Raw genomic sequence first — 26,951 nt, 5'->3', positions numbered from 1 at the left:
TTTATCACATCCTTACCAAGGTCATGTAATACTTACAGTATGTCTACCTGCTTTTTAAAGTGGTCTTTTTTCCAAATTCCACTGAAATTGGTAGTAAGAATTAGACTGCTGAGATTGAACCCCATGTTACTGAAAACTGGATGTAATCTGTCTCAAGTTGACCACAGCAGTAGACAACTACTGAGATTGCTGTCCATGCTTGGCTTTTTTTGAGTGAAATGAGGACAAAGATGCCCTTTCCTGAGTGTTCATCAGGAAATCCCAGAGGCTGTGTTTCAGTTTCTTAGGCCCATGGGTGGGTGGACTGCATCTATGGAAGACAAGTAACTCTCTTCTGTCTGCCTTCAGGAAATTACTTGTCCTTGCAGAATTTGTATACTTGCCCCATTTCCTTAAGCAAAAGTGAAAGATTTAAGGAACAAAAAAGGAAAAAAAAATGTTTCCAGTGATTTCATATTTCTTGTGGCACACTTTTTAGAAGTCTTTTTTTCTTTCTAAAGCAAGTTGAATACGTAAGTTTACTTTATCATTTGTACTGTTTTAGGAGAAAAGCTGAAGTCATGCTTGGGCATGGATTGTTCTCTTTGTTGGCTGAAAGGCTGATGCTTCAGACAAGCTTAATCACCATGACCACATACAACGTCCTATTTGAGGTAGTAATACACTGTAGTTACGAGCCAATCTTCTTAATTACGTCTAAAACATTGTTAGAAAATTGCTTACATATTTGTGCTGATATATTCCAGATGACATTAAACCTTAGCATGGTGCAGCTTAGTACTTCTCTTTTTTCTTTTTCAAAGCTCACTGCTTGATTCCTCACTCCCCCCTTAACTTGGTTATGCTCATTATGAATAATTCTAGATAATGAGTAACGTGAGTGTCTCAAGCAGACACTTGTATATATGTGGAATTTTATTATAACAATGATGTTGATTTATGATGATTGTTTTGGTCAGATTCAGTTTTCTTTTCCAGTGTATTTAAAATAATAGCTCGTGCTTAAGAGAAAGTGAAAAGCAAAAATAATTGGGAACAGAATGAAATATATTGTCACGAAAGGCAACAAGTGGGGAACCATGGTGAAATAAGTTTTCTTTTATGAATGAAGTATCCAACTATTTTTCAGTAAATTGTCCATATTAACATTGATCTGGCATCTTCTTTCCTGCTAGATTCTGACTGAACAGATTTGCACTCAAGTGATACATAAACAGCATCCTGACCCAGATTCAACAGTGAAGATACAAAATCCTCGTAAGAATTATATACATTTTTAAGTACTACCATAGGATAAGTCTGCTTGAAAAAAACACAAACACGAGAAAGCTTATTAATTACACCAGCAGCATTAATTCTGATCTCAATTTTACATTCTTTGATGCAAAAAGCAACATAATGTGCATTTGGTTGAAGTTATTTAGGAAGTATATCTCTATAAGTTTTTGAAAGACATTTTGTGTGTCCTAATGTGTATGTAATTCAAAACTCACCCTTTTTGTCTGGGCAGTCAAGTTATGAAATGCTTTTTCAAGACTTGTGTGCACATGATACTTTGATTTAATACATGTTAAGGTCCCAGCAAAATTGTGATTGCATTATTTAGTGATGTCAGACTAAATTACCTGAGATACAGAAACGCCCTTCATCTTCAATTACATTTGGTACCACAATGCTAGATGGGAAGTAGGAAAAATGCATCTGCTCAGTGTTTTGGTTAGCTTACTTTATGGGAAATATCTTGATATGAAACTTTAGATGTCTTTTGAACTAAGGGAAAATAGTGATCTCCTTTCCTGAATTATATGCATTATTAAGTGAATGGACTTAGGATACCTTTGGGAGTTCATTTTTTCTGGAGAAATAATAGATTTTACACTTTCATAGCTGCTTTGTCATTAAATGAAGATCTTAGTTGTGGGTTTGCTTCATGTGGAAAGTGGGGGAAGAGAAAGCAAAGCAAAGGAGATACAGAGGAAAGAAATCTGGTTGCAGCATGCCGTTTGCTTTCTGCTCTGTGTGAAGCAAGAGATATGAGGAGATTTCTGTTACTTTTTCTTACGATTTTTGACGTTGGCAGTCACTGCTATGGTTAATACAGATTATTTATAGTGTGAGGCATGAGACTGGAATTATCCAGTAGAAAGAATGACTTTTAGAGTACCTTTTTAAGATCAGTGCTAATACCATAAAAAAATTTTTAAAAGAAACTGTAAAAGCTGAACTGAAACTATCACAGTGTGCTCAAATTGCACCCTCATTTATCTACAGTGTCAACCTTTCTTGGAGGTAACAAGACCAGACAGTGCCCCACTGCATTAGAAAGTGGAATATACCCACAATTTTGACTCTTTCCTAGAAATACAGAAAATGTTATGTTCATAGGAGATTAAATTTTGTATCAGGAATATTTAGTCCCCTTTCTCTTTTTTTTTTTTCAATAACAGAAATTAAGTATATTCAGTTGTTTACACTTCAAAAATTTCATATTAAGGCAGAGCAAAATCACTGAATTTGTCTCTAATATTGATTTTGTGCCAGATACATTGTATTATGTGAACTTCCTTAGAAGAAGGTTCTGACAAAATCTGTTGATTGTCATTTGTCCTGCAGTAGAACTTGTGTTTTTCAAACCAGCTAGTTAAAAAAAATTTCTTGAGTTCTGTTTTCTTCATGTACATGGGAGTGCAAATCCCCCTGGTGGTGACCATGAATGAGAAGTCTTGGAATAAGGGATTTTTGGTAGCTAAACCTTCAAACAGAAATGTGGTTTTTCTCAGTATAGACTTTATGTTGTGTCTTCTTTTCTTGGAGAAACAGTAATGGAACATGTCCTGTGTTTTATTCTGTGCTTAGTACTAATATTTTATTGCTCATGATCCGTTTTACAGAGATTTTGAAGGTTATTGCAGTCCTGCTACGAAATTCTCCACAGTGTCCAGAAACCCTGGAAGTTCGGAGAGCCTTTCTCTCAGATATGATTAAACTTTTTAATAACAGCAGAGAAAATAGGAGGTAAGTTAGCTTGCTATGTTCACGTGTAACATACAATGTAACGTTAAGGGTTGGACCAGGTGTCCCTTGAGGTCCCTTCCAGCCTAACATTCCATGATTTGATGATTTTCTCTTGGTCAGTTAGACTCATTAGGCAGAAACAGCTTCATTGCTGCTCAGCAAGTTCTGTACTCTGGTATGGTCTTCAATATGTTAAGGAAATTAGAGAAGGTTGGACACAGCAATTGGTTTAAACATGTTGAATTCCTGATCTAGCTGATATATCTTTCTAAGATGTATTTCGAAATTTTCTGAAATAGCACATGTGAATTTTACAGGAGTTTGTTGCAGTGCTCAGTCTGGCAGGAGTGGATGCTTTCCCTTTGCTGTTTCAATCCAAAGAGTTCTGAGGAACAGAAGATCACTGAGATGGTGTATACCATATTTCGGATTTTGCTCTACCACGCAATCAAATACGAGTGGGGTGGCTGGCGTGTCTGGGTGGATACTCTGTCCATCACACACTCCAAGGTGAGTGTTGGAAACAGCTGGGGAGTTTTGTTATGCTCTCTAATTAGATATAGAGCCTTAAGTGCCGTATCACACAGTGATAACACCTGAAAATAGTCTTGAAGTGAAGCTCAGTAGTTAAAAGCCCAGTGTTAGTTACGGGGTGTAGCTTTCAAGTATTTGTCGATTAAGTGTTCATTTTCTTGTTGGAACACTGATGTATCTCTGTTATTGCTCAGATTGTGGTAGTATTATTATATACCCAAAATAGCACAAATTCTTAAATACGAAATTATAAACTTTCAGGAGCATTTCTGAAAACTTTTGGTGCTGCTTGTGGGTTTTAATCATAGTATGAACACAAGGTGGCGCACCGTATCTATTCATAAGCAAATTCACCTTTTTAGTAACAGCAAAAGGCTGTAAAACAAACCAGTAGCAAGCATAGAAATCGAAGTGAAGGCAGGTGCTTCAGCTGTTAAAGGTGAGAACAGAAATCCTTGCAGTCAGAATGAAACTATTAGCCTTTAATATTATTCCATCTGATTTTGTTGTTGATACAACCAGAATTATTTTGTAGAAGGTATTAGTGGATCTTTGAACAAGACACAATAGTTGAAGAGGGAACTGTTCTGCCTTAATCTGAACAAAACAGTAAGGCCAGTGTGGGCCTCTTAGTTATCCTGGTTTATCAGAAATATTTACCTAAGGTGAATGAAAAGATAACTACTATATTTCTAAATGTGTGCACCCTCTCAGTGGGAAAAGGGCATCTGTGAACCCTAAAGGCCACTGTATGATTCTAAGGAACTGGAAGCATTTCTGAGGCCTTTGTAAGTTCATGTGATTTTTTTTTTTTTTTAAACTGAAAAAAAGTTGGTTTTTGCAGACAGCAAAAATAGTGTTATTTTGCAGCTCCATTTGTTCATTGCATTCATAGCTCAATGGTGGGAATACTGGGCTGTGGGGAGACAAATTTAGAAATCTGTATAATAATAGTGTGTGAAATAATATCATTAAATAGTCACGTACCAAATGGAATCCAGCTGCAAAGAATCCAGGGCCAAATTTTAACCCTTACAGAGTTCATGTTTTAGTTGTGGCAATATGCTTAACCATCTTTTGTGCTGGTGCTGCAGTCTTCAGAAAGTATAGAATCACAGAATGGTTGGGGTTGAAAGGGTCCTTAAAGATCATCTTGTTCCAACCCAGTTGGAACTGGGTCAAGAAGGAAGGTCAGTTTTCGACCTCTCTTACAGAGAGCATTGGTGTGCTGAATATAAAAATTACCTAGCACTTTATCTTACAAGCTGTAGTTCTGTTCTTAGACTCTTCATGTTAGAGAATGCAATTTAAACAGCTCCTATGTCAAAATGATTACAGAGATTTTTGGTCATAATCTTCAGTGACTTCAGTGTGGTTAATCAATAGTCTTATTATAATTTTGTTTACTTGGTCTGTGAAATCTTGATGCCACAGCCAAACATTAAGAAAAACCCCATGGATTTAGAAAATACCAAAACAGAACAGGTACAGATAATACAACTTTTTTGGTGTTTGGTGGTTTTTCTGAACAGGTTTTTGTGTGATACCATAGTGAATGAGCAAATGACCAACTATTTCTGTGTTTCTCACTTTTGTTTCCTGGCATGTTGGTACAGGGAGGTATCCTTGGTTGTAGAAGTAATTTCCTGTATCACTTTTCCCAAGTCTGACTTTGTTGGCTTTCCTGTCATTATGTAAGGACTGATTCACTCTTCCAGTCTACATTGGAGGAAGTTGAGCAATAGCAAGGTTAGGAATGTGATGGTGTAGTTTTGACCATAAGGAGTTCAGATTATATAGACATTGGTATGAATATACCAATCCAGTTCCAAAGCCCTAAACAAAAATGATTATAAACAACCACAGCACCCAGGAGCTAACTTAACTGCAGTGGTATGAATGATGATGCAATAATCAAGGATTTTAAAATTGGATTTTTTCACCTTTGTTATGCATTTGCCATTTGAACATTTTTATAAATAATACATGCAATTTATGCAACTAGCAGTGTAAAGCTTGATGATAATTCACATCTATCTTTTAATTACATAAGCATAAATCAGGATAAATAATAAAAAAGCTCTTGGTGGTGAAATCTTATTAATCACTTGAAAGTGTCTCTATAAACTAAAATTAATATCTAATCGTAGTGACCTTAAATCACTCTAATTTTACTTATTTGGAATATTCTTGTGTCCTGTTAGATCAATATTGAGCTTCATACAGATTCACACATAACATAGTGCAGCCATAAGTCAGTGGGCAAATTGTTCGATGCTAAGTGCATCTCAGATGGTTTTGATTTCTAGCATGCTTTCAAGGTAATGTGGGAATTATGGGAAGAAAAATATTTCCTTAACATTACTAGGAGAACAACCAATTTGTGTTTTTATTATTTCATAGCTAATTGTATTGGGTTACTGCTTATTTTTCCTTTTTACAACCCTTTGAGCCATTCTTGCCACTAATTTATAACACCATTCTTTGATAAAGAACTAGTACATAAAGGGCCAGTGTTACAGAACTGGATGGGTTTTGCAGAGCTACACATCAAGATACATGCAGCTGCTATAAAAAGCAAAGAAACTCAATTGCAATTTTATTGTCCAGTTTGATAGATTTCCTGCCACCTTTGTAGCAGGGAAGCTGTTTGTCACTGTAAGCCTCTCCTCCAACAGCTGCACAACGTTTCATAAGCAACAACGGATTTTCTAGCACAATTGCACTGCTTTGGCAGAATTTAGAAGGTGTGAGTAACCTTTTTAAAGCCAAATCTTAGTGTTGCTCATAGATTTTGCTTATTTCCATATTATGTTTTCTTGATTTTTTTTTTTTTTTTGGGTATTAACACAGTGTACGCAAAGGGGTTTAATTTGTGGCTTCTAGTTCAATAAAAATGTTAATGGAAAAATAAAGTCACAATTCTGGTTTGTTTAAATATCCTGAATTTAGAGAAGCACCTGAGAACTTTCTTAAATATAACAATGCTAGCCAGACCTTAGATTTAATCTGTTTAGCCATGTTACTCTGGAAAAAGGACCAGTGATTTTGGGATTAGTAATCAGAAACAAGTAAAGAATCCTGGATAACTTCCCTTTTTGGCCTTTCAGCTTCCTCAAAGAGTATAATGATTTACATAATATAATACACTCCTAAGTTATTTGAATGTTTGAAAATACTGGGAAGAACTAATATTTGTTTATTCAGGCTCATAAATGTATTTTATGACTTTAATTTGCTTCGTGTTACTATGTGATTCAGCTAGAGAAGATATTTGGGTAAATTTTGTGGGTACATTTTTTTTTTTTGCTTTTTTTTGGCAGTAGCTCGATTTTTGTTGAGTAAGACTTAAATGTTAATATGTATAAGCTACAGTTTAATTACTGTATAAGTGAAAATGCCTGTAAAAGTGGAAAAATTTTGTTCACTAATCTGAACATGTTTAAGATTTAAGTATAATCTTAAAACATTAGTACTGTGACTTTAGCATAGAGTGTATTTCTAAATAATTATTTTTCACTCTCAAGAAGTACAGTTGTAATAAACACTGGTGAGAGTTCCCCCACTCAGTTAATACAGGAGGAAAAAAAATAAAAGTTGAGCACAGCATTTACATGTGTGGTGTTTGTTTGATGTTCATCACTGTCAGGTGAAGGAAAACTGGCAAAAGCAGACAAGATTAAGTGGTGGAGGAATTAATTTATGATGGCAATTTAAAAACTAATTTGCAGAGAAGTGAACGTGGCTCAGTCATTTTAGAACGTAAGAGGCTATCAGGATCTCTTGAGTCTAGATCCCATGGGCATTCATAAGATATGGAGGATGGTTGTGGCTCCATTTTTCCCCCTATCTTGAAGAAGGTAGGGTTTTCTACAGTGGTACATGCAGACATTTTAGCTCTAGAACGTTTTTATGTCCTAGATGTTGTCCTTGTTATTCTTGATGTTGTCATTGATGTCCTTCAGATATTCTTCTGTCCTCTGAGAAGTTTGTCTGCATTGCCCTGAGGGGCCAAGAAGGGCCATTGTATCACTGCAGATTTGTGGTTTTCAGTTTTGTCAGTTGAGCCCAAAGTATCAATGAAGAAAAGCTGGGGAAGATGCAAATCAAGTAGCACACTTGAAATGTTTAAATATAGGGGGAGAAGCAACAGGCACCTGAGCTGGAATCTGCAGCCTCCTTTGAAATCTGTGTACACTCAGAGGCTGGTGGTTGTGATAAAAGCCTTCACTTTTTCTAAGTGTTCTTTTGTTACAGCTTCTTTTGTTGTTTGGTGTGGGCAGGCATTTCCTTATTGGTGCTTCTGAGGAGAAGAAAGTAAACCCAGTTGGTGGCCAGTTACCAATGATGTCTCGAGGGCTCAGTTTTGGGGTCAGCCTTATTCATTATCAACAACCTAGATGAAGGTATTGAGTTTACAAATGACACGGAGTTGGGTGGGGGTGTTGATCTTGAGGGTAGGAACACCCTGCAGAGACTTCTGGAGAGGTTGGGTCCAAGGCCAGTAACAAGGTTTAACAAGGTCCTGCACTTTGGCCATAACCCCAGGCTTGGGAAGAGTGGCTGGAAAGCTGCCTGGTAGAAAAGGACCTGGAGGTGTCTGTTGACACCCAACTGAATAGGAGCCAGCAGTGTGCCCAGGTGGTTAGGAAGGCCAAGAGAGAGCATCCTGGCCTGTATCAGGAATGGTGTGTCCAGCAGGAGAAGGGCAGTGATGGTGCCCCTGTACTCAGCTCTGGTGAGGCTGCACCTCCGAGTGCTGTGTTCAGTTCTGGGCCCCTCACCACAGGAAGGACATTGAGGTGCTGGAGTGAGTTCAGAGAAAGGCAACCAAGGTGGGGAAGGGTCTGGAGAGCAAGACTGTGAAGAGAGGCTGAGGGAGTTGGGAATGTTTAGTTTGGAGAAGAGGAGGCTGAGGGGAGGACCTTGCTGCGCTCTACAGGTACCAGAAAGGAGGTTGTAGGGAGGTGGGTGTTGGCCTCTTCTGTCAAGTAAATAATGAAATTAGAGCTAGAGGAAATGGCCTGAAGTTGTGTCATGGGAGATTTAGACTAGATAGTGGGAAGAATTTCTTTATTGTGAGAGAATTCAGGTGCTGGAATGGTCTCTCCAGGGAGGGGGTGGATTCACCATCCCTGGAGTTATTTAAATATGTGTAGAGGCACCTCACACTTCAGGACATGCTCTAGTAGGGTGGTGATTTTTTTTTAGTGTTGGGGTTTTTTTGTTTTGTTTTTTCAAAGGGGTTGACAGTTGCTCTCAGTGATCTTAGAGCTCTTTTCTAACCATGACAGCTCTGTGATTTTCATAGTTCAGCAGGCAAAACAGCTGGGAGAAGGGATCTGTTCCACTGGTGGGCTCTTATGTATGTGGCATGTATGGTTAAAGTGGAGCTACTGCATCCTATTATTTACTCAGTTCAAGCGAGTGCAATATCACAGAGTTGCAGGATGCTGTATTTTGACTGCTTCAAACTGAAAGAAAAGTGAAATAAGCAATAGGAATAAAGTAAAGAAAGGAAACTGAGAGTTCATGAAGCAGGACAGAACAGGATCAGTTGGGTAGAGGAAACCACACAGAAGCCTTAGGAGTATGATAGAGATTTGTTACTGGTTGAGAAGTGCCAGAAGTCTCAAAAGGGAGAAAGGAGGAACCTTTGTAAGGGATAGAACTGACACATAAGAGGCAAACAGCTGTGACTTGAAGAGAGAATGGATTCTCATCTATATAATTCTGTATAAAAGTCACTGGAAGATGAGACTTCATGTGTCTGCAGTCTCAAGAAGTGTTAGTGCCCTTCTTTGCTGTCACTGCAGTTGGAGGCAAACCTCTCCCACACTTGCTGTTGCCTGTGTTGAGCTTGTGGCCTCAGGCACTGAACTGAGACTCTGGGCTATGAGTTTGAATGATGATTGTGGAGGCTCTGCTCCAGGGCTCCCAAGACATGGAGACATGGGAAAAGACAGCCCAAAGAGAAGAGTGCACAAGAGCTATAGCTGGGTGCTACAACAATACAGAGTGGTGAACAGAGTTTAGTTACAACATGGTTAATAGTTAAATATCAACTATGCACGAGGCAGATTTTGACAGTCTATAAACTGTAGGAATGGAGACAGAGAGGAAAATATCTGTCTTGAGAAGAGAAGGTGATGTCCTGCCATTTAAACAAATATAAAACAACAGTTGCATTGGTAAAAACGAGCACATACGTGTTTGGTGTGCTGTCTCTATTTGTTATTGTGTGGTGATAGAACAGTTAAGTTTATGTTGACAATTTGAAAAACACTGCCAGAGCACCTAAAATTCCCTCTCAGATAAGCAAAGACTTTTTCTGAGTTATATTGACTAGTATTTGCTTTCTTATTCTAGAAATTATTTGCATGCATTTTTGTTTTTCAAGCTGAAGAGAAAAAAGGCAAAAGTATTGCTACTTGGATGAAAATGCAGGATGCAGGAACAAGAATGTCTGAATTTTTTTTTTGGTGGAAACTTAGTCTCCTAGAAATGTCTTGTATTCAGTGTCCTGCACAGTTTTTGTGAATTTGGGGTTTTCTTAGCTTTCTTCTGTGAACCACTTGGAAATAACTGAGATTCCTTGGATCAGGGGGTTACAGACTAAGTCAGTGTATGGTCTACACAGTATTTTTCACTTCACTGAATTGAAAGTTATGTTTGGTATCTTTAGTTGTTGGTGCCTTCCAGCTAAACAGACTTGGTTTTGTTTGGACATTACTTTCCATTTGTGGACAGTCAGTGTTGCTAGAGAAGTGGAAAAACACATCAATAAAGTCCTTGTTAAGATTTAAGAAGTTGCAATGGTTTCTGGAATTATGAAGAGTTTATTGATGTTGTCAGCAGCACCGGAGCTGGTTTGCACTGGGCAGGCTCTGGGAGGAAGGAGCAGTGCTGTACAGTTGTCTGACCTGTTGGCAGACATCCCCTTCCTCTCTGCTCTACAAAACACCCACCTGCTAATGAAAAAAAGGACAAAATCTTAACACAGAGTTAAAACATTTTCCCTATGTTCTTTAATGTAAATGTCAATCATCTTAACCTTTTTTGTTGCCGTATGCTAATTTTTCTTCTTGGCAATTAGTAAATGTTGGATGTCAAATTAAGTTAAAATTAATGGCAGAGGCAAATGTTGCAGTTATTAGCTCACAAGTGTCTTTAACTAGTAGTGAGTAGAGATGCATTCCAAGCATTACAAACAGCTATGGATTAACCATCAAATGATGGTGAAGATTAATGATTGGCCTTTTAGCTCACTAATTTAGAACAATTTCTAGTAATTAATTTTGTATTATCAGCATTTACAGTTGCAAATGCCTTAAGGAAAATAAAAAATGACCTGATTTAAGTACATTTCAGATCCTTCAAGCTAACAGTTGTCATGTAAATTATTGCTTGCTTGAGGATTCTAATGTTTAATCTGTAATCCCTTTATATGCTGTCTCTGTCCACTTGTGTTTAGTAATCACAATGTCTGTTTTGTCTTGCTTTTTTGTTGATCGGCTTTTGTTAACCTTGGGTGTTTTCTTTATAGGGTGCATTGTTTGGCTTTGTGAACTTGTGTGCTTGATAAATGCCATGTCATGCAACAGAAGTGTAGGAGAATTGTCCAGTGTCTCCATCATAGTACCACTGTTCTTGGTTTCCTTTCAGACCAAGTTACAAATCAATACAGTGAGCAGAACTGTTTATAGAGGATTGTTTAAAAGTTGGATTTTTATAGAGCATCATGTCTTAAATTTCCTTTCTTTTTTATATAATCAAAAAACCCCAAACTGTAAATGCATGCTTAAAAAATACTGGCTTAGGTAGTCTGTGTGATTTTGTGCACTGCTATTTTAATTTGAGTATTATTTAAAGGACAGTAAAACATTGTGACATGAGTGCTTTTTGATGTTTATGGTGGATGTAGGCATTGCTCTCCTTTTTAAGTGGATTTTTGGCAATTTTTTTTAGTGACGTTCTCCTGCAGTTCTGTACTGTCTAATTTTCTTTACCACTGTGTATGTCCTTGCAGTTTCTTACATTGTTCCCAAATCAGTGTAGATTCTCATCAGATTGTGCTTGGAGTTACTTGCCTGGAAGTTTACCCTGCCCATCTGTAAGGAAAAGTTGTCTGAACTGACCTTCTTGCCAATCTGTTTTCTGGTCTTAATCAGCAGTCAGCAATCTTGAAGAGCACGTTTTGGTTTCCATTGTTGCTCTGTAGTGGCTTCCAAACCATTCTCTATTCCCTCTTTCAGATGAGACTGTGAGATTGCATTGCATCTCCATGCTATACCTGGTATTTTTAACTGTTAACCACAGCTGGGCAAAGACAAACAGTAGAACTTGTAACATGTCTGGAATTCTGGAACAGTCTTAGCTGGAAAACCAAACCTAAGCAGTTTGTAATTAATGATTGACGTGGTAACATTCAAGATTAATATCAATACCTGTGATGCCTTTCTGACTTCAAGATAGCACATGTAGGTTATTAGGAAAAGCAAAGCATTCAAGAGGAAATTCTCCTAAGAGACAACACAGAGTAAGTAGCATGGGAAGATCTTGAAAAAAGAACAAGAGAAGTATATTGCTTATAAATACTGAGGGCTTTTTGCTGAAAGAGGGGCTAGTTTTTTAGATGGAATTTGGTTTTGTGATTATTTGGATTGTACAAATAGGGAACCTATTTGTGATAGTGTAGTGGGCATCTGCTACAGGCTGCCTGACCAGGAAGAACAATCAGATGAGGTCCTCTCTGGAGAGATAGGAGCAACCTCGTGTTTGCAGGCCCTGCAGGTACCTGGAGGGACAACGCAGCAGGAGGGAAAAAACTCAGAAGGTTCCTTGAGTTCACTGACAACTTTTTCCTCCTCCAAGCTGATAGAGGAGCCAACATGGAGAGGTGTTTTGCTGAACCATCATACTCGCCAAGAGCAAGGGTCTTGTTGGGAATGTGAAGGTTGACCATGAGACAGTCAAGGGGAGGGAAGAAAGTAAAAGCAAAATCACTACCCTGGATTTATGAAGCACAGATTTGGGGCTGTTTTCATGCAAGGTAGATATAATGCTGGTAGATGTGGTTGGTAAGAATAAGTCTGAAGCCACAGTAGGTCTTTGTTTAGGGGACTGGCTTGGTAGCACCTTAGAAAAAAAGTCAGCATTACAGAAAAAGAATGCACCACAGGTTCTACAAGCTGAAATATAACTAACTGGTCATTTATCCAAAAGTAGTGGCTAGCACTGTAGAATATGTTTGTGGAATGGAAAGTCAGAAGCCATTAATTAGGTTGCTTTTACTCCTGCATTTGTTTTTAATGAGACTTCGCTAGAATGATGCATGAAATTATGGATGTTCACAATATTAAGGCTTTATGGAGGGCTGGAAAGCTTGCAGAAGGAAGACTACTTCTAGTTCTTCAGGATGAAAGCTCATTCTTGTTAGATGTCTTGTTAGTCCAGTTACTTTTCCATCTTTTGGGCTTTTAAAAGCATTCTTGTAGTATGTTAGAGGGAAAGGGAAAAACAAAACAAAACTAAACAGTCTTTAAAGCATGGTATTTCTTCCTCATTGAAGTATTTCTAATTATTCAGAAATACAGGCATAATTAGTGACTAGAAATTGAGGTGAGACCTCAATTTATAGTTCTCTATTTTTTTTCTTTTTATGGGAGGTTAGATTTGGAACAAATGATCCAGAGGAGGTTGCATCTCTTCATCATGTGATTGGACAACTTTCTTGGGCAACTTTCTTGGTGCTGTATTCCAATCCATGTTACAGTGTTACTGGGCTCAGTGTGTAGGGAAGGGAGTGAAAGGCCTGGCTAGATGATCTGATGCTTGCTGGCCTTAACCTCAGTGAGTCCTTGAGGTTTGCTAGGGGAAAGCCACTGTAACAGATCTGACAATATGTTTTTAGAATGCATTTAAAGCTACATTCTTCGATGCTTAAAATTTACTTAAACCAGGTTGGTAATTTATCAAAGCATTTCAGTAGATAGGGCTGCCAGAATGTGCTACTTAATTTTGTTGTGGTTTTTAGGGTTCAGTGTAAGCATCAATTATTGCTTGATGAAATTCTTGCAACACTGTGAAGGTGCTCTTTTTGCAGGGTGGATTTAGTAGCTGCCAGCCCTTCAACACACTACTGTGATTGGCTCCATTAAGATTGAATTGTTGCTGTTATGGAACATGTTCTGTGAGTCATGTACTACTCTCCATTGCATTCAAGTTTGAGTGCTGAAAAAAAAGAATTTGTTTTAGCAGGCCCCTCTAGCCACTCTTGTGATCATCTTGGTGTCATCTTGCCATCATACCTGTCCATGTTTGTACAGGGGGGAGGTGGTAGCAAGTATTTGACATACATGGCTCCTCATTTGCCCCTTTCCATAAGAAAAACCAAACCCAAAGTGCCATTTTCATCTTCAACATTGTTTTGCCTTGGTTCAGGGGAAGTAATGAAATGAGATGTTAAGGCTAGACCTGAGGCTTGTTCAGCAGTTGTGGAAGCAGTGCCTCATCAGGGTAAAATCCATGTCTTCTACTTGGATGTAGCTTAACAGTGATTAAAAAAAGTACTTACTGTAGCTAAGGCCTGCAAATATTTTTGAGGAGTCATCTTTACTATAATGTTTTAAAATGCATGTTGCAATAACAAGTCTGACACTGAAGATGGAAATGAGTAAGGGGAGCTGTGTTATCCCAGGTTTGTTGCAGCTATACTGGTGCTGTGTAGGTAATGAACATACATATATTGTGGGTGAGTCTGCTTTCTGGGAAGTGCATACAGTAAGTTTGCCAAAATAAACAAATGGTCCTTTTATTTGTTAGATGTCTCTTAAAGATTTGTTGTCACAAAACTTGAGTAGTTTTGGAAATAGAGGAAGCAACAGGGAGAGAGAGAAGACATCAACTCAAGTTGTTGAGATTTCGTGTTCAGTCAAGTAATGATTTGACCCAAAGTAGCAACTTTGCCTAATCATGCTTTTGAAAACAAATTAAAATGCAGGGAGAGCTTATTAGCATGATCTACTTAGGGTTTCTTTTGACATCCTGACTGTTACAGTGTAGGAAGGAAGAACTTCTAAAATACTAATGTCCCTCACACGCTTTACTTAGCAACACCCTATAACAAAGTATTTTACAGATCCATTGTAACACTTGGATGAACTTTCAGTCATTTGTAATCATTTGCATTTTTTTGTTTCTGTGTATCTGGTTTAATATTAGCACAGAAAGACTTTCTTTTTTCTTAACATGAGGAAGAAGATATCCCAGTTGCTAGAGGCTCAAGTTTCGATTAAATCAACTTGAGCAAATAACATGCCTCAGGTCATGTGTTAAATAGTACTCTGATACCACAGTACTTTAATTTATGTTTGATTGATGGAGAAAATACTATGTTAAAAAGCCAATGCTGACAACACAACATGTGAAGAACATTCCTTTTAATCTTTGTGCTTTGCTTCTCTCTGATTTCCTTACTGTAATTTCTAGTACCTTTTTAACTTGTCAGGTTAGGTTTTGTCTTAGATGTATTGTCTTAAGAGAAAATATTCCTACTGACTAATCATCACTTTGTGTATCATGTCAATGGGATTTTTAGATGAGATCCAAATGAATGAGTTTAGTATGAAGAAGATTTGTAAAATGTGAATTCATGTATTTAGTAAAATGTACTGTTGTGCTTTGTCTGTGGAAGATGTTTATGATGAAGAAAATTGTTTAAAAAAAAACCACCCATAGCTGCAGCTTATATGTTGGGGAAATCTTGAGAACAAAGCTTTAACATAAATAAACACTTCTGTTACAGAGATAAATCTGAATCTGAAATAGAAATGTATTGTAAACTAAATTGAATGACAGTGTAATAAAAACTTCAGTTGGTCTAGTAAAATATTTTAACACACAGCTATTCATTTGGGCAAATTAGTTTTATCAGTATACACACAAAGATTTTTTTATCTGGATTTAAAAAATATATACCGAAAAACAGTAATAGTTTTTTTCAGCTCATCCTCAGAAGGTCTTCCTTCTCACTTGAGAACAGCTACAGAATCTGATTCATGTGCCTTTCAGACTGAGGGAACAGCATTCACCAGAGGAGGAGCCTTCTGGAGAATTTCAGATATCATTTGGAGGTCCCCAGAATTTTCATTTGGTTCCATGCTCCTCTCTACCCTGACTGACTTAGTGGGATTTAGGTTTTTTTATGTAAAATTCTTCAAAATCTATCTTTGAATTGTTGATCACACGGAAGGTGCTACAATGTGTGAAAGCTCAGCTGTGGCTGTAGGTAGTCAGCTATCTCAAATGCAGTAATGGTCTGGATACTATGCTGTGGTGTTTTTATCTGTATCCTGTACAATGACATGAATGCAAGTAGCACAGATACCTCTATTTACATTTTATTGTAATTAGGCTAGGAAATAATGCCAGTTAATAACCATTAAACTTGACACATTTTCCCTTCTTTTCCTAGAATTAATTTTTAAAATTCTGAATACTTATATAATTTTCTGTATTTTCTTTCTATTTTTTAATTCTTATTTTTATTTCTTTCTTTTGGCCAGGAATAACAGGTACACTAAAGAAAATCTTGCTCTCAGTTGAAGTTGTCTACAAAGTAAAATTGCTTTTGGCCATGAGGACAGCATGCAGAATAAATTACAGTACAATTTTAGGATTTGAGCAATTAATCTGGCTTTTTTTCCCCCACGGTTATTAATATGTAATTTTTAATGTGCTTTCAACTCTGTTCTTTTAGGTAACTTTTGAAATGCACAAAGAGACCCTTTCTCAAATGTATAGGGAGTACCAAGGGAAAGGAAGTGAAGGGAGTGGAATACAATCTTCAGCTCCTGTTAGAACAATCTCTGGAGTTAGCAAGGAAGCTGAAATCAAGGGACAGCAACAGTGTTTGGAGGTAAAAGAAGATGCTTCTGCTCCTTCCCGTGTTCCTGATGCTGGTATGGAGTGCACTGCTGAAAACCAAGAAACAAATACCTCATCAGATGATGACCCACAAACTCATTCAGTGTCTAACCACAGGGAGCAGTTAGCACGGGAAGAGAGGGAAACCACACAGCATTCCAAAGAAATGTCTTGTGTGGAATTATCTCTGGAATCAGGAGCAGTAGAGCAGGATGCTTCAGAAATCAGTACTGGAATAGCTGAAGCAATTGAAGAATCTGTGAGCAAAGCTGATGAACTTGTGGAAGAATCAGGAGCTGTCAGTGCTGCGTCTTTAGCAATGCAAACTACTTTGGACGGAGAAAGTTGTGAAAGTGCAGAAAGACTGGAAAAAGCAGCAGTAGAGGTGGAAGATGAAGATGACTTTGTTGATTTGAAAGAGGAAAGTAGTATGTCCTTACCTTCAGAAGAATGTGAAGAAGCAAACAAGGAATGTAGCTCTAATGAAAGAGAAGTGACAAAGCAGGAAAAAGCAGTAGAGGAGGAGCCTGAATCTGTGTTTTTAAAACCCAAAGATACTGAGGGTGTGGATGTGACAAAAGATCTGACTTCTTTCCCAGAAACAGTGAGTTCTGCAGTTCAAGAAGCAGTGACTCAAATGGATTCAGAAGGCAAAAAGAAGCTGGTGGAAGAAAAGATTGATTTAAGTGAAATAAAAACAGCTCAAGAAAATGCAAATGCACATGTGTCAGAGCCTGCTGGAGCCTCTGACAAAAGAATTGCCAAGCTTGATGTTTCTAGTGTTGCATCAGATACAGAGAAGCTGGAACTGAGAGCTAACACATGTTTAGAAGCACCTCTGCCCCCCAGATCTGTATCTGAGGTAAACTCTACCTGTCCTTCATCTGTGTAGCTTAAAAATAAAAGGAAGTTCTTATTTTATGAGATTTACAGAACTGTGCTAATGCACATTTTGGGGATTTTAGTGTGTGTATTTTGTGAGTTACCTAAAGAATTCTTTCAATCCTTGATTAAAATAGATGTAATTCTCACTAATATCTGAACTGAGAAGTCTCTTAAGATTCTGTTCTTTGTACATCCACTTGTGGATGCTTATGGATACTTAGTGGCTAGATGGACACTTCAGCTGTGGTGGTACCTCTGTTCTTAAAGTTGGAAGAATTGAAGGAAGCATGCTGAGAGGATTTTAACTAGAGTTTTTTCTGCTTCTTTACTCAACCTCCCTTTTATAAACTCAAATCTTATAATTATTGAGAAGCAAACACTGCAGAAAAAAATATCACAAAGTTTCTTTCATATCCTGGTGGAACTTGTGAAAATATTTTTTATACTAGCTACTCTGTGGGAGATACACACATGCACACAGGAAATATGTTTTAGTAAATATAAAATCTGATTGTGTTGTCATTCCATCATGTCAGCTCACATTTTTTTTGTAGAAGTATAATTTAAAACTGGGCTTCTGTTGCATGCTGCAGTGCTCCACCACTCTAGTCTTTAGTGTCTAACTCAGCTTTTCATGGTTAAATAGTCATGTGTCTTCTGCAGAGGTACCTGCTAATGGATGCCCTTCATTCTGCACCATTCTTCCTTAAAGGAGGAAAACCAGTGCCTACAGCAACATATATTCCCCCTATGGTAAGGCTGGGCTGCTGCTTGTGTATGCCTAGACTGACCCGTGTGGTAGTGCAGTTGTAGACTAGTTTGTAGGTTTGTTATATCCTGTAAGTAGAATTTGTGGAATTATTTTAGCTTGATTTGTTTCCATGCAAAGAGTCTGAACTTCTTGTATATCTTATAAATTTCAAGTCTATTCATGCATATCAGTGTATGCCCTGGCAGCTAATAATCACTTTCTTGTTTCTATTTTTTTTTTGTGTGTGTGTCTGCAAATTTGTGTGTCTGTCTGTGTGTGTTCAGACCACAAGGCAGCAAGATTCTTCAGGACAAGAGCTAGCTGCAGCATCAGAGGGGCAGAGAAGAGACTCTAGGTCAACTGTGTTCAGGATTCCTGAGTTTAAGTGGTCACTGATGCATCAGCGCTTGCTCACAGACTTACTCTTTTCCATAGAAACAGATATACAGATGTGGAGAAGGTAAATTTCTGTGCTTCCCATGGAATGATCTAGACTGCCACTTCAGTTATAATTCCCTGCATCAGAGATGCTCTGTGACTTGGAATTTTGTGCAGCTGCTACTTTACTCATTATTCAGCAGCTTTACTCATTTTGTGACCTATACCTAAGTATTCTCAGATTATTTTAAATATTCTTTACAGTAATAAATGTGTATTGGTTGAAGTCCTGCACATATCTTTTGAATAAAATTCTGGCTATATTGAAGTCAGTGACAGCCTTGCTATTGATTTTTATTAGACCATGATTTTCCACATTCCTAATGTATGTAAGGGCCTTCATCTTTTATTAGTATTTAAATATCGACTAAAAAAGAAAAAGCTATAAATAGTTTTTATTGTTTCTGCATTTAGAATACTCTGTTTCTGCCTTGATAGGGCTCTGTGAAAATGGAGATATCCTATGCATTTAAAAATTAACTTATAGCAGTAATCTGGAATGTAAATCATGAAGATGAATTTAGTAAAAAAAAAAGAAACTTTGTAAATAGTGGTAATTCTGCATCTTAAGATTTAATAGCTTAAATAAGAGTGATGTCTGTTTATTATCTTGAAGTAGTGAATGTAAAATTTAAATAAAGTTCCTGCTGCCTGGAAAAAGGGAAACATAACCCCCAGTTTTAGAAAGGGAAAAAAGGAAGACCCAGGGCACTCCAGGCCAGTCAGTCTCAGCTCTGTGACTGGCAAGACCATGATCCTCCTGAAGTCTCTGCTAAGGCAGAGACTGATGGCGAACAGAGAAGAGATGAGTGACAGCCAACATGGTTTCCACTAAGGGCAAATTGTACCTGATGTACTTGGTGGCCTACAATGGGCTTACAGCACTGGTGAATAAGGGAAGAGCAACTGACATCATCTACCTGGACTTGGGCAAAGCATTTGACACTTGACACATGACATCCTTGTCTCTAAACTGAAAGAGAAAGTAGACCACTTGGTGGATAAGGAATTGGCTGGATGGTTGCACTCAAAGGTCCACAGCTCAATGTTTGGATGGAGACCAGCAATGAGTGCTGTCCTTCAGGGGTTTGTATTGGAACCAATATTATTTAACATGTTTGTCAGTGACATGGATAATGGGATAGTCAAGTTTGTACATAAACACCAAACTGAGTGATTTGGTTGCTGCTCTATAGGGAAGGGATGCCATCCAGCTTGGTTTCACAGGCTGGAGAGATGGGCCCCTGCAAACTGCATGAAGTTCAACAAGACCAAGTGCAAGGTCCTTCATGTGGGCTGGGGCAAGCCCGGGTATCAATACAGACTGGGTATGAGGGGGTTGGGAGCAGCCCTGCAGATGGTGTCTTGAAGGTGTTGGTTGGTGTGAAGCTCAACAGCCAGCAATGTGACCTTGCAGCCCAGATAGCCCATGTCCTGGGCTGCGTCAAAAGAAGTGTGGCCAGCAGGTCCAGGGAGGGGATTCTTCCTCTCTACACTGCTCTTGTGAGACCCCACCTGGAGTACTGTGTCCAATTCTGGAGTCCCCAACACAGGATGGACAGGGCTGTTGGGAGTGAGTCCAGAGGAGGGTCAGGAAGATGTTCAGAGGGCTGGAGCACCTCTCCTGTGAGGAGGGGCTGAGAGAGTTGGGGCTGTTCAGCCTGGAGAAGAGAAGGTTCCATAGAAGACCTGATAGCAACCTTCCAGTACCTGAAGGGGGCTACAGGGAAGCTGGAGAGGGGCTTTTTACATGTCCTAGTGACAGGACAAGAAGTAATGGCTTTAAACTTCAGGAGGCTACATTTAGGTTAGGCATTAGGAAGAAATTCTTCCCTGTGAGGGTGGTGAGACCCTGGCCCGGGCTGCTCAGGGAAGCTATGGCTGCCCCATCCCTGGCAGTCTCTCAGGTCAGGTTGGATGGGGCCTTGAGCAACCTGGGCTGGTGGGAGGTGTTCCTGCCCATGCAGGGGGTTGGAACTGGATGAGCTCTTGGGTCCCTACCAACGCATTCTATGAAATTGAACCCTATTCTATGAACTTGCCCCAAAATAAGGAATGTATGTAGCTAAAATGTATTTTTAGCTTATATTCAGTTTTGAAGTTCTATTTCCACGTTTGAGAGGATTTAGGTTTCTGTGTTTTGTTGATATTTAATTTTTCTGAGAAGCTATTCATATTTGCTTTATTTTTCTACAAGTTTAAGTGTGAATCAAGTTAACACTTCAGGAAACTTATTGTATTGCCTGATACAGTTACTTCTGCTGTCTTAAGTAACCAGCCTACAATGTATCTTTGTCAGAATGATGTTTTGCATGTATTTAGCAAGCTATGGTGTGGAAAGCTTGAAGAACAGAAAGAAATGTAGTTTTATATTTAAATTAAGGTACATTACTTGATGCTAAACCACCACAAAACTAAAACTGTACTCTGATTTTTTTTATTTTTCTTTTGACAGCCATTCTACAAAAACTGTGATGGACTTTGTGAACAGCAGTGACAATGTCATATTTGTGCACAACACAATTCACCTCATCTCTCAAGTGATAGACAATATGATCATGGCTTGTGGTGGTATATTGCCATTGCTTTCTGCTGCCACATCTGCTACTGTAAGAAATTTCATCTCTATTTGAAAATCTGTCTGTTGTGAGAGGATGCCTTTCTTTGTGCAGTGTTATAACTGTTACTACTTAGCAATTATACCTGTCCTTTTGGAAAGGAGGAGTATGTGTGTGATATTTCCACAAGCATTTCTTTCCTCCCTTTACCTTCATGCTTTTCCCTAAGATGAATTTGGTGCCTGCAGTCTTGGCCTGAAGACACAGAAATAATTTGCCCAACTTCATTCTCTCACTGTTTTCTGGAATGGGATTAAATCCTAATACCAGTGGTAGTTCTTAGAATATGTTAAATTATTACTTTTGGATGAAAATAGATTTCCAGCATACCTTTTTCTTCATTTAAGTTGTAGGAATATCACTTGTGGGTAACTAAATGCTATTTTCAATTTTTCTCTGTGTAGCATGAATTGGAGAGTATCGAGCCAACTCAAGGACTTTCAGTAGAAGCATCTTTAGCATTTCTCCAGAGACTAATCAACCTTGTGGACGTGCTGATTTTTGCAAGCTCTCTCGGCTTCACGGAAATTGAGTCTGAGAAAAATATGTCAGCTGGAGGAATTCTGCGCCAGTGTCTTCGTCTGGGTAAGCAAATAAAACCACCTAATGAACATAGGGGCTCACTGTTACTACGTTGCAATTTATTTTGTTACTGATTAGCTTAATTTTTTTCCTGTCCTTTAATTGTTAAATCAAGATTGAATTTAGTCTGAGGAGCATTGGGATCTTGTAGGATTTTACTATTACTGTACTCTGCAATGCATTTAGATACATGGGGTTCTTTCCCTCCTAAGAATTTTAGCTAAAATAAATGAGTAAGCTTGGTAGCCTAGCTTTTGTGGATGCATGGTTTGATTTTATCCATCAAGATACTTTTTTTGCCAATGTTCCCCAAATAGTCAAGGCTGAGAATATATCAGCTTTAGGAAAAAGAGATCTTTTACTATACACAAACCCATGAACCTTTAGGATATGTAGAAGAGAGGTGTGAATCCTGAGGTCAGTAGGTGAAGGTATTGTGAAAACCAGGGATGTAAGTTTCTAAAAAGTAGGGTTCAACTTGGGCAGTAGTTGTACCCAGCATTATAGTGTCTGTGCCATGAATTGAATTTAAAGGAAGTAGCTATTAACTAAAAAACTAATGAGTATCCTGGAAATGAGACCATACAAGGTTCATTTAGCTAATGGAGGAGTAGAGTTTTCATGCTAGTTTCATGCTGGAAGACTTTCTGTAGTGAAAAGTTTAATTTGCATGAGTGCCAGAACAGCTCAGAGCCTCAGCAGTAATTATCCTGCCTCTCCCTTTCTACTAAAAAGTTTCAGGTAAGACTTTGTCCAGGTAGCACAAGATTTATGGGATGGAAGCAGGTATAGATGTGGGGCAGTTCTTTTTTCCTTTGAAAATAGTATTAGAAGATGAAACAGGTACTGTTGTGAAGCTAAAAAACAAATGGTGTAATTTCAGCACATTTATTCCAAGAGCCCCAGAGCACTGTGTAGCACGTGTTGTTTGTTTCACTGCTGTGTCACTTCTCTTCCTTCCCTGCTGGTCTGTGACATTTACCTGTCTTCAGTCTCCCCTCCCTGTGGTCGTATGCATGGTAACATTTCAATGAGGGATGCTCACTTACTCACTTTGAAGTATCCATTAGATATAGCATACGTGTTCTAATAGTTTGATATTCATTATTAGTTATAATTTATTAAAGAATTTTGAGCGTTGTTTTGTGACTATTTAAAATGTATGGAAGCAAAATAGCATTTTACTGACGTGCTTAAACTTTTTAATTTAAGTGATAAACAGAAGTATATTATACATCTCTGCAAGAGCTATAAACAGTACTGTTTCTTGGAGTAACTCAACATTTCTTTTCCCCTTAAGTATGTGCAGTAGCAGTAAGAAATTGCTTGGAGTGTCAGCAGCATGCACAGATGAAGCCTATTGGAGACATTGGGAAGAACCAAAAAACAGTGCAGGGCTTTATAGGAATGGGAAAGTCTGCAGCAAAGGCAAGTTTAAGACCACATTTGGGAACACCTAAGTCAATAATAATTACTTTGTACAGAGGGATAAATTAATAAATTTATGTGTGCACTATGGATGTTTTAATGGACCTGAAGGGCACAAAAATTCCAGAAATCCTGAAGTAGTTTTTTTCCCCAAGATTTGAATTTAACACTTAACCTATTCAACCTTCCTCAGTGAAATAAATCTCTCCCAAGAACTTCCCAGTTCCTTTTTGCCTTTAAAGATGAAATGCATATCTGATTTTTGTGCTCCAGTTATGAAAATATGATGTACAGTAGGTGATTGGTTCTTGGTAGAATGCTTTAGAAAAAAAATATATATGAAACAGTGATGTTTGTTTTTCAACAGAGTCCAGTGGATATTGTGACTGGTGGCATTTCTCCAATACGAGACCACGACAGACTCCTGCAGGATATGGATATTAACAGACTTCGAGCAGTGGTGTTCAGAGATATAGTAAGTAACTGGCAAATGCTTTCTTTGTAGCTGGTTTTCTGCATGTATCTTTTTGCTGAGCAGTTGCTGTAAGTTATGCAGTCTAGCTCTAAAGGGAATTTACAAAAAGCAAGTATTGCTCACAGTAATTAGGAACTCATAATACTCTGCAGCTCTGGTGGTGTTCTGGACTGAGAAGAGGGAAAGGTGAACTCTGCTACCTGCTAATTGATATGTTCCTAAGAGCTGACTTTCTGGAATTCTGCCTATTCTGTATAAAATATGTTGTATTTCATAACAATACCTACTTGCACATGCTGTACATAGACAAACTGTTTATGTATAATATGCATCATAAAGATGTTTATGCTTCTTGAAAAATTATAATCTCCCTAGTTAATTAGAAGTTAGAGGTCATCTCTAATTCCATTCCTTCCCCTCAGAGGAACCAATTTGTGTGCATGTGCTGTAAATATGCATATGTTTTTTAGTCTTGAATTGACTAAAAATATCTTTGCCCTATGTCAGCAGCTTTATAGCTGATATTGAGGAAATTGAGATTGATTGCTCAGAAAAAACACCTCTGTAAGCAAATACAGCAGCTATAATGGCTATGAGTCATTGGTGCCCACAAACTTGGGACACTAGAACTTATTTTACAATAATTGGACTATTTAGCAAGTATAATGATTTACACAGTGGCTTTTGATCTATCCAGAATAGTGAAGGATCTTTTGTTTTTATTTTTCAGCAATTATCAGTTGAAACCAACTTCTGTGAACCCCTTTTTCAGTGTTAATTGTGCAAAAGAGTAACAAAGTGAATCTTCCATAGTGGTTGCAACAAAAATAATCCTAATGATGCAATCTTCAAAAACAGGCACATTTTGTGTACTCATTTTTTCTTTAAAAGATACCCAGTATGCACACACAGCCTCTGCTTTTTTGCATATCTAATCAACCAGGTTTTCTGTTTCACAAATAAATATAACATGAGGCAGTAACTCTGATTTATAGCTACTGGGTTGAGCGGTGGAGAAAAAATAAACATTAAAAGATCTATTTTGGAATAGCTTCTATCTGACCTCCTTATACTTGTATTTAAATATTTTATGTTTGATTTGCATGCAGTTTCTTTATTGTTCAGCATGTAGAATTGTGTTTGTCATGATTTGAACCTGTACACCCTTTCTCTTTCTGGCTGGTCAGCGAGGATCCAAATATTCAGTTCTGTGATCCCAAAGTGTTCGAAGCTTTTCTTACTTTGACAGCCAAAGGTGGCAGGCTTAGGCTGACTCATAGTGTCCAGTCAGATTTGGGATGTGCCTCTTTTCTCTCTTTCACTAGGAGTGACAGAGTACTCTGCAGAGGTACCTGCCATAGTTCCTGTTAGAATTTGTAAGATTTTAAGAAAATATCTTCAAATTTTCTATAATGCAACTGCATGTGTTCATCTGGACAATCTGGTGATAAATAAAACTTTAACACAGGCTCTGGAATTAGAATTTCCTTCATTTACATGTGGGAGTTTCTAAATACTTTTACAGTTTTATTGAGTATGCTTGCCTGCTTACTCACAGCAAATACTATTAATATCTTGGCACATTTGAGGAGGCATCATAGAGGAAACACCTGTAAGTAAGTGAAGGGGAGTCCCTGCATTAATTCAAAGTGTGTAGTCAAAACACACAACCTTAGTCAAAGTTTTCATATTTATATGTAAAAAGATGAAAGGATAGGTGGTACTTGAATAGGGTTGCTGTGCTTTCTAGCTTTATAGGTGAGACAGACTTTGACTAGAGAATATTGCTCTTCCATTGCTGACATATCAGCTTACTCTTAGTCTATTTATCACAGCACTGGGCATACTGTACAGAAAAATAAGCATGCTACTGAAATTGTAATGGAAAAACCTGTTTCTCTCTCTTTTTTGCAGGAGGATAGTAAACAGGCTCAGTTTTTGGCTTTGGCTGTTGTGTATTTTATTTCTGTGCTCATGGTTTCAAAATACAGAGATATACTGGAACCTCAGAATGAAAGACGACCACCAAACCACAGCCAGACACTCAAGGAATCAAAGAATGAAAATTCTGAAACTGCTGCTGCAGGTGAACTGTTAATTGTTTGGTCAAATGTAATAATGGGTCTTACCCATCTTAAAATTCTGTAGAAGTCCATGTGAAATTTTGTAGAAATATGCCCATTGTAACTGCTTAAATGAACAACATCACAGTATTGAGTTTGCCTCAGTATTTCTTTGTACCTTCAGATCTGAGAAGAGCCTGATTGCTTTAGGTTGATTTTGCTGTGTAGAGGTGGTTAATCTCACTGAAGTAGCTCAGTATCCATGAATGCTTGTTGCAGAAACATTACACTTTTATGTAAGGTTAAGTATGCATAAGCATAGACTGGCAGCTTTTTGTTTCCACTATCAGATTTTTTTTCCTCTTTTCCTCTTCTGTTGGGCTATCAATTAATTTTCATTCTTTGACCGCTGAGTCATTATCTTTCATTTCCTTGTCTATGTTTTTTGGATGTTGTAATATTTCAGGCTTCTCAAAAATTAGGAGGAAAATTCTCTAAGTTTCCTACTAAATACCTATAGGCAATATTAAATCTCTAAGGAAGCAAGAGGAAATACTTACAGATGCGTTATTTCGCTTAACCACCTATTGGTGTTACTTCTTTAGGAGCAGTGTGCTGAATGCAGTTCTGCTAATAATGAACTTAAAATGTGTTTTCTGGTTTTGGTATGAACAGATGTGGAAAACCCATCTGCTGCTCTCAATGCTTCAGCCTCCACTGAAGATTCAGAAAGTACAGCATCTATACAAAGAAGAGATTCTGGTCTTGGGGAGGAAGCAGCTTCAGGGCAAACAAACAGTTCTGGTAGAGTTTCTGAAGCAGGACCTCCGAACATCAGTGCAGGTCCAGATGCAGTCAGTGAAGTACTGTGCACACTCTCTTTAGAAATAAATAAGTCTCGGGAGGGCAGAAGTGAGACAGGAACTGAGGACAGTAAGCCTGTAACTTCTGTGCCAGCTGCAAAAAATGTCAATGTAAAAGACATCCTGAGAAGCTTGGTAAGCATGCCAGCTGATGGGACTGCAGTGGATGCTGCTCTTCTGCCGCCAACCTTCCTTGGAGTTCTTGGTGATGGAGCTGCTGAGCAGCCTGTACAGTTCCATTCCTTTGACAGGTAATGTAATTTCTAAAATATCTGGGCTATTTAATGTTGTTTAAGATACGTGTAAGGAACAGAAAAATTTATGCTCCCCAGGTCTCATGAACAGTGTCATCTAGTAGTTAACATAATCAAG

General features: G+C 38.0%; 1 protein-coding gene across 2 annotated transcripts in view; it reads left to right on the top strand.

The window, feature by feature from the left end:
• The window catches only part of LRBA (LPS responsive beige-like anchor protein), a 387,071-nt gene that overhangs the window by 58,920 nt on the left and 301,200 nt on the right, over nt 1–26,951 (top strand). For both annotated transcript variants that reach the window (XM_008500801.2, XM_030450868.1), the window contains exons 18-29: nt 545–653; nt 1,176–1,257; nt 2,892–3,015; nt 3,333–3,525; nt 16,310–17,338; nt 18,397–18,572; nt 21,006–21,159; nt 21,573–21,753; nt 23,051–23,178; nt 23,546–23,653; nt 25,568–25,739; nt 26,392–26,830. In XM_008500801.2, the coding sequence (XP_008499023.2) occupies nt 545–653; nt 1,176–1,257; nt 2,892–3,015; nt 3,333–3,525; nt 16,310–17,338; nt 18,397–18,572; nt 21,006–21,159; nt 21,573–21,753; nt 23,051–23,178; nt 23,546–23,653; nt 25,568–25,739; nt 26,392–26,830 (2,895 nt within the window). The remainder of the gene's footprint in view (nt 1–544; nt 654–1,175; nt 1,258–2,891; nt 3,016–3,332; nt 3,526–16,309; nt 17,339–18,396; nt 18,573–21,005; nt 21,160–21,572; nt 21,754–23,050; nt 23,179–23,545; nt 23,654–25,567; nt 25,740–26,391; nt 26,831–26,951) is intronic.

The sequence above is a fragment of the Calypte anna genome, chromosome 4B (genome assembly GCF_003957555.1).
Source record: "Calypte anna isolate BGI_N300 chromosome 4B, bCalAnn1_v1.p, whole genome shotgun sequence".
In the NCBI taxonomy this organism is placed as follows: Eukaryota; Metazoa; Chordata; class Aves; order Apodiformes; family Trochilidae; genus Calypte; species Calypte anna.
Note: the sequence above shows the minus strand (reverse complement) of the source record. Positions and strands in the feature narration are given on the sequence as shown.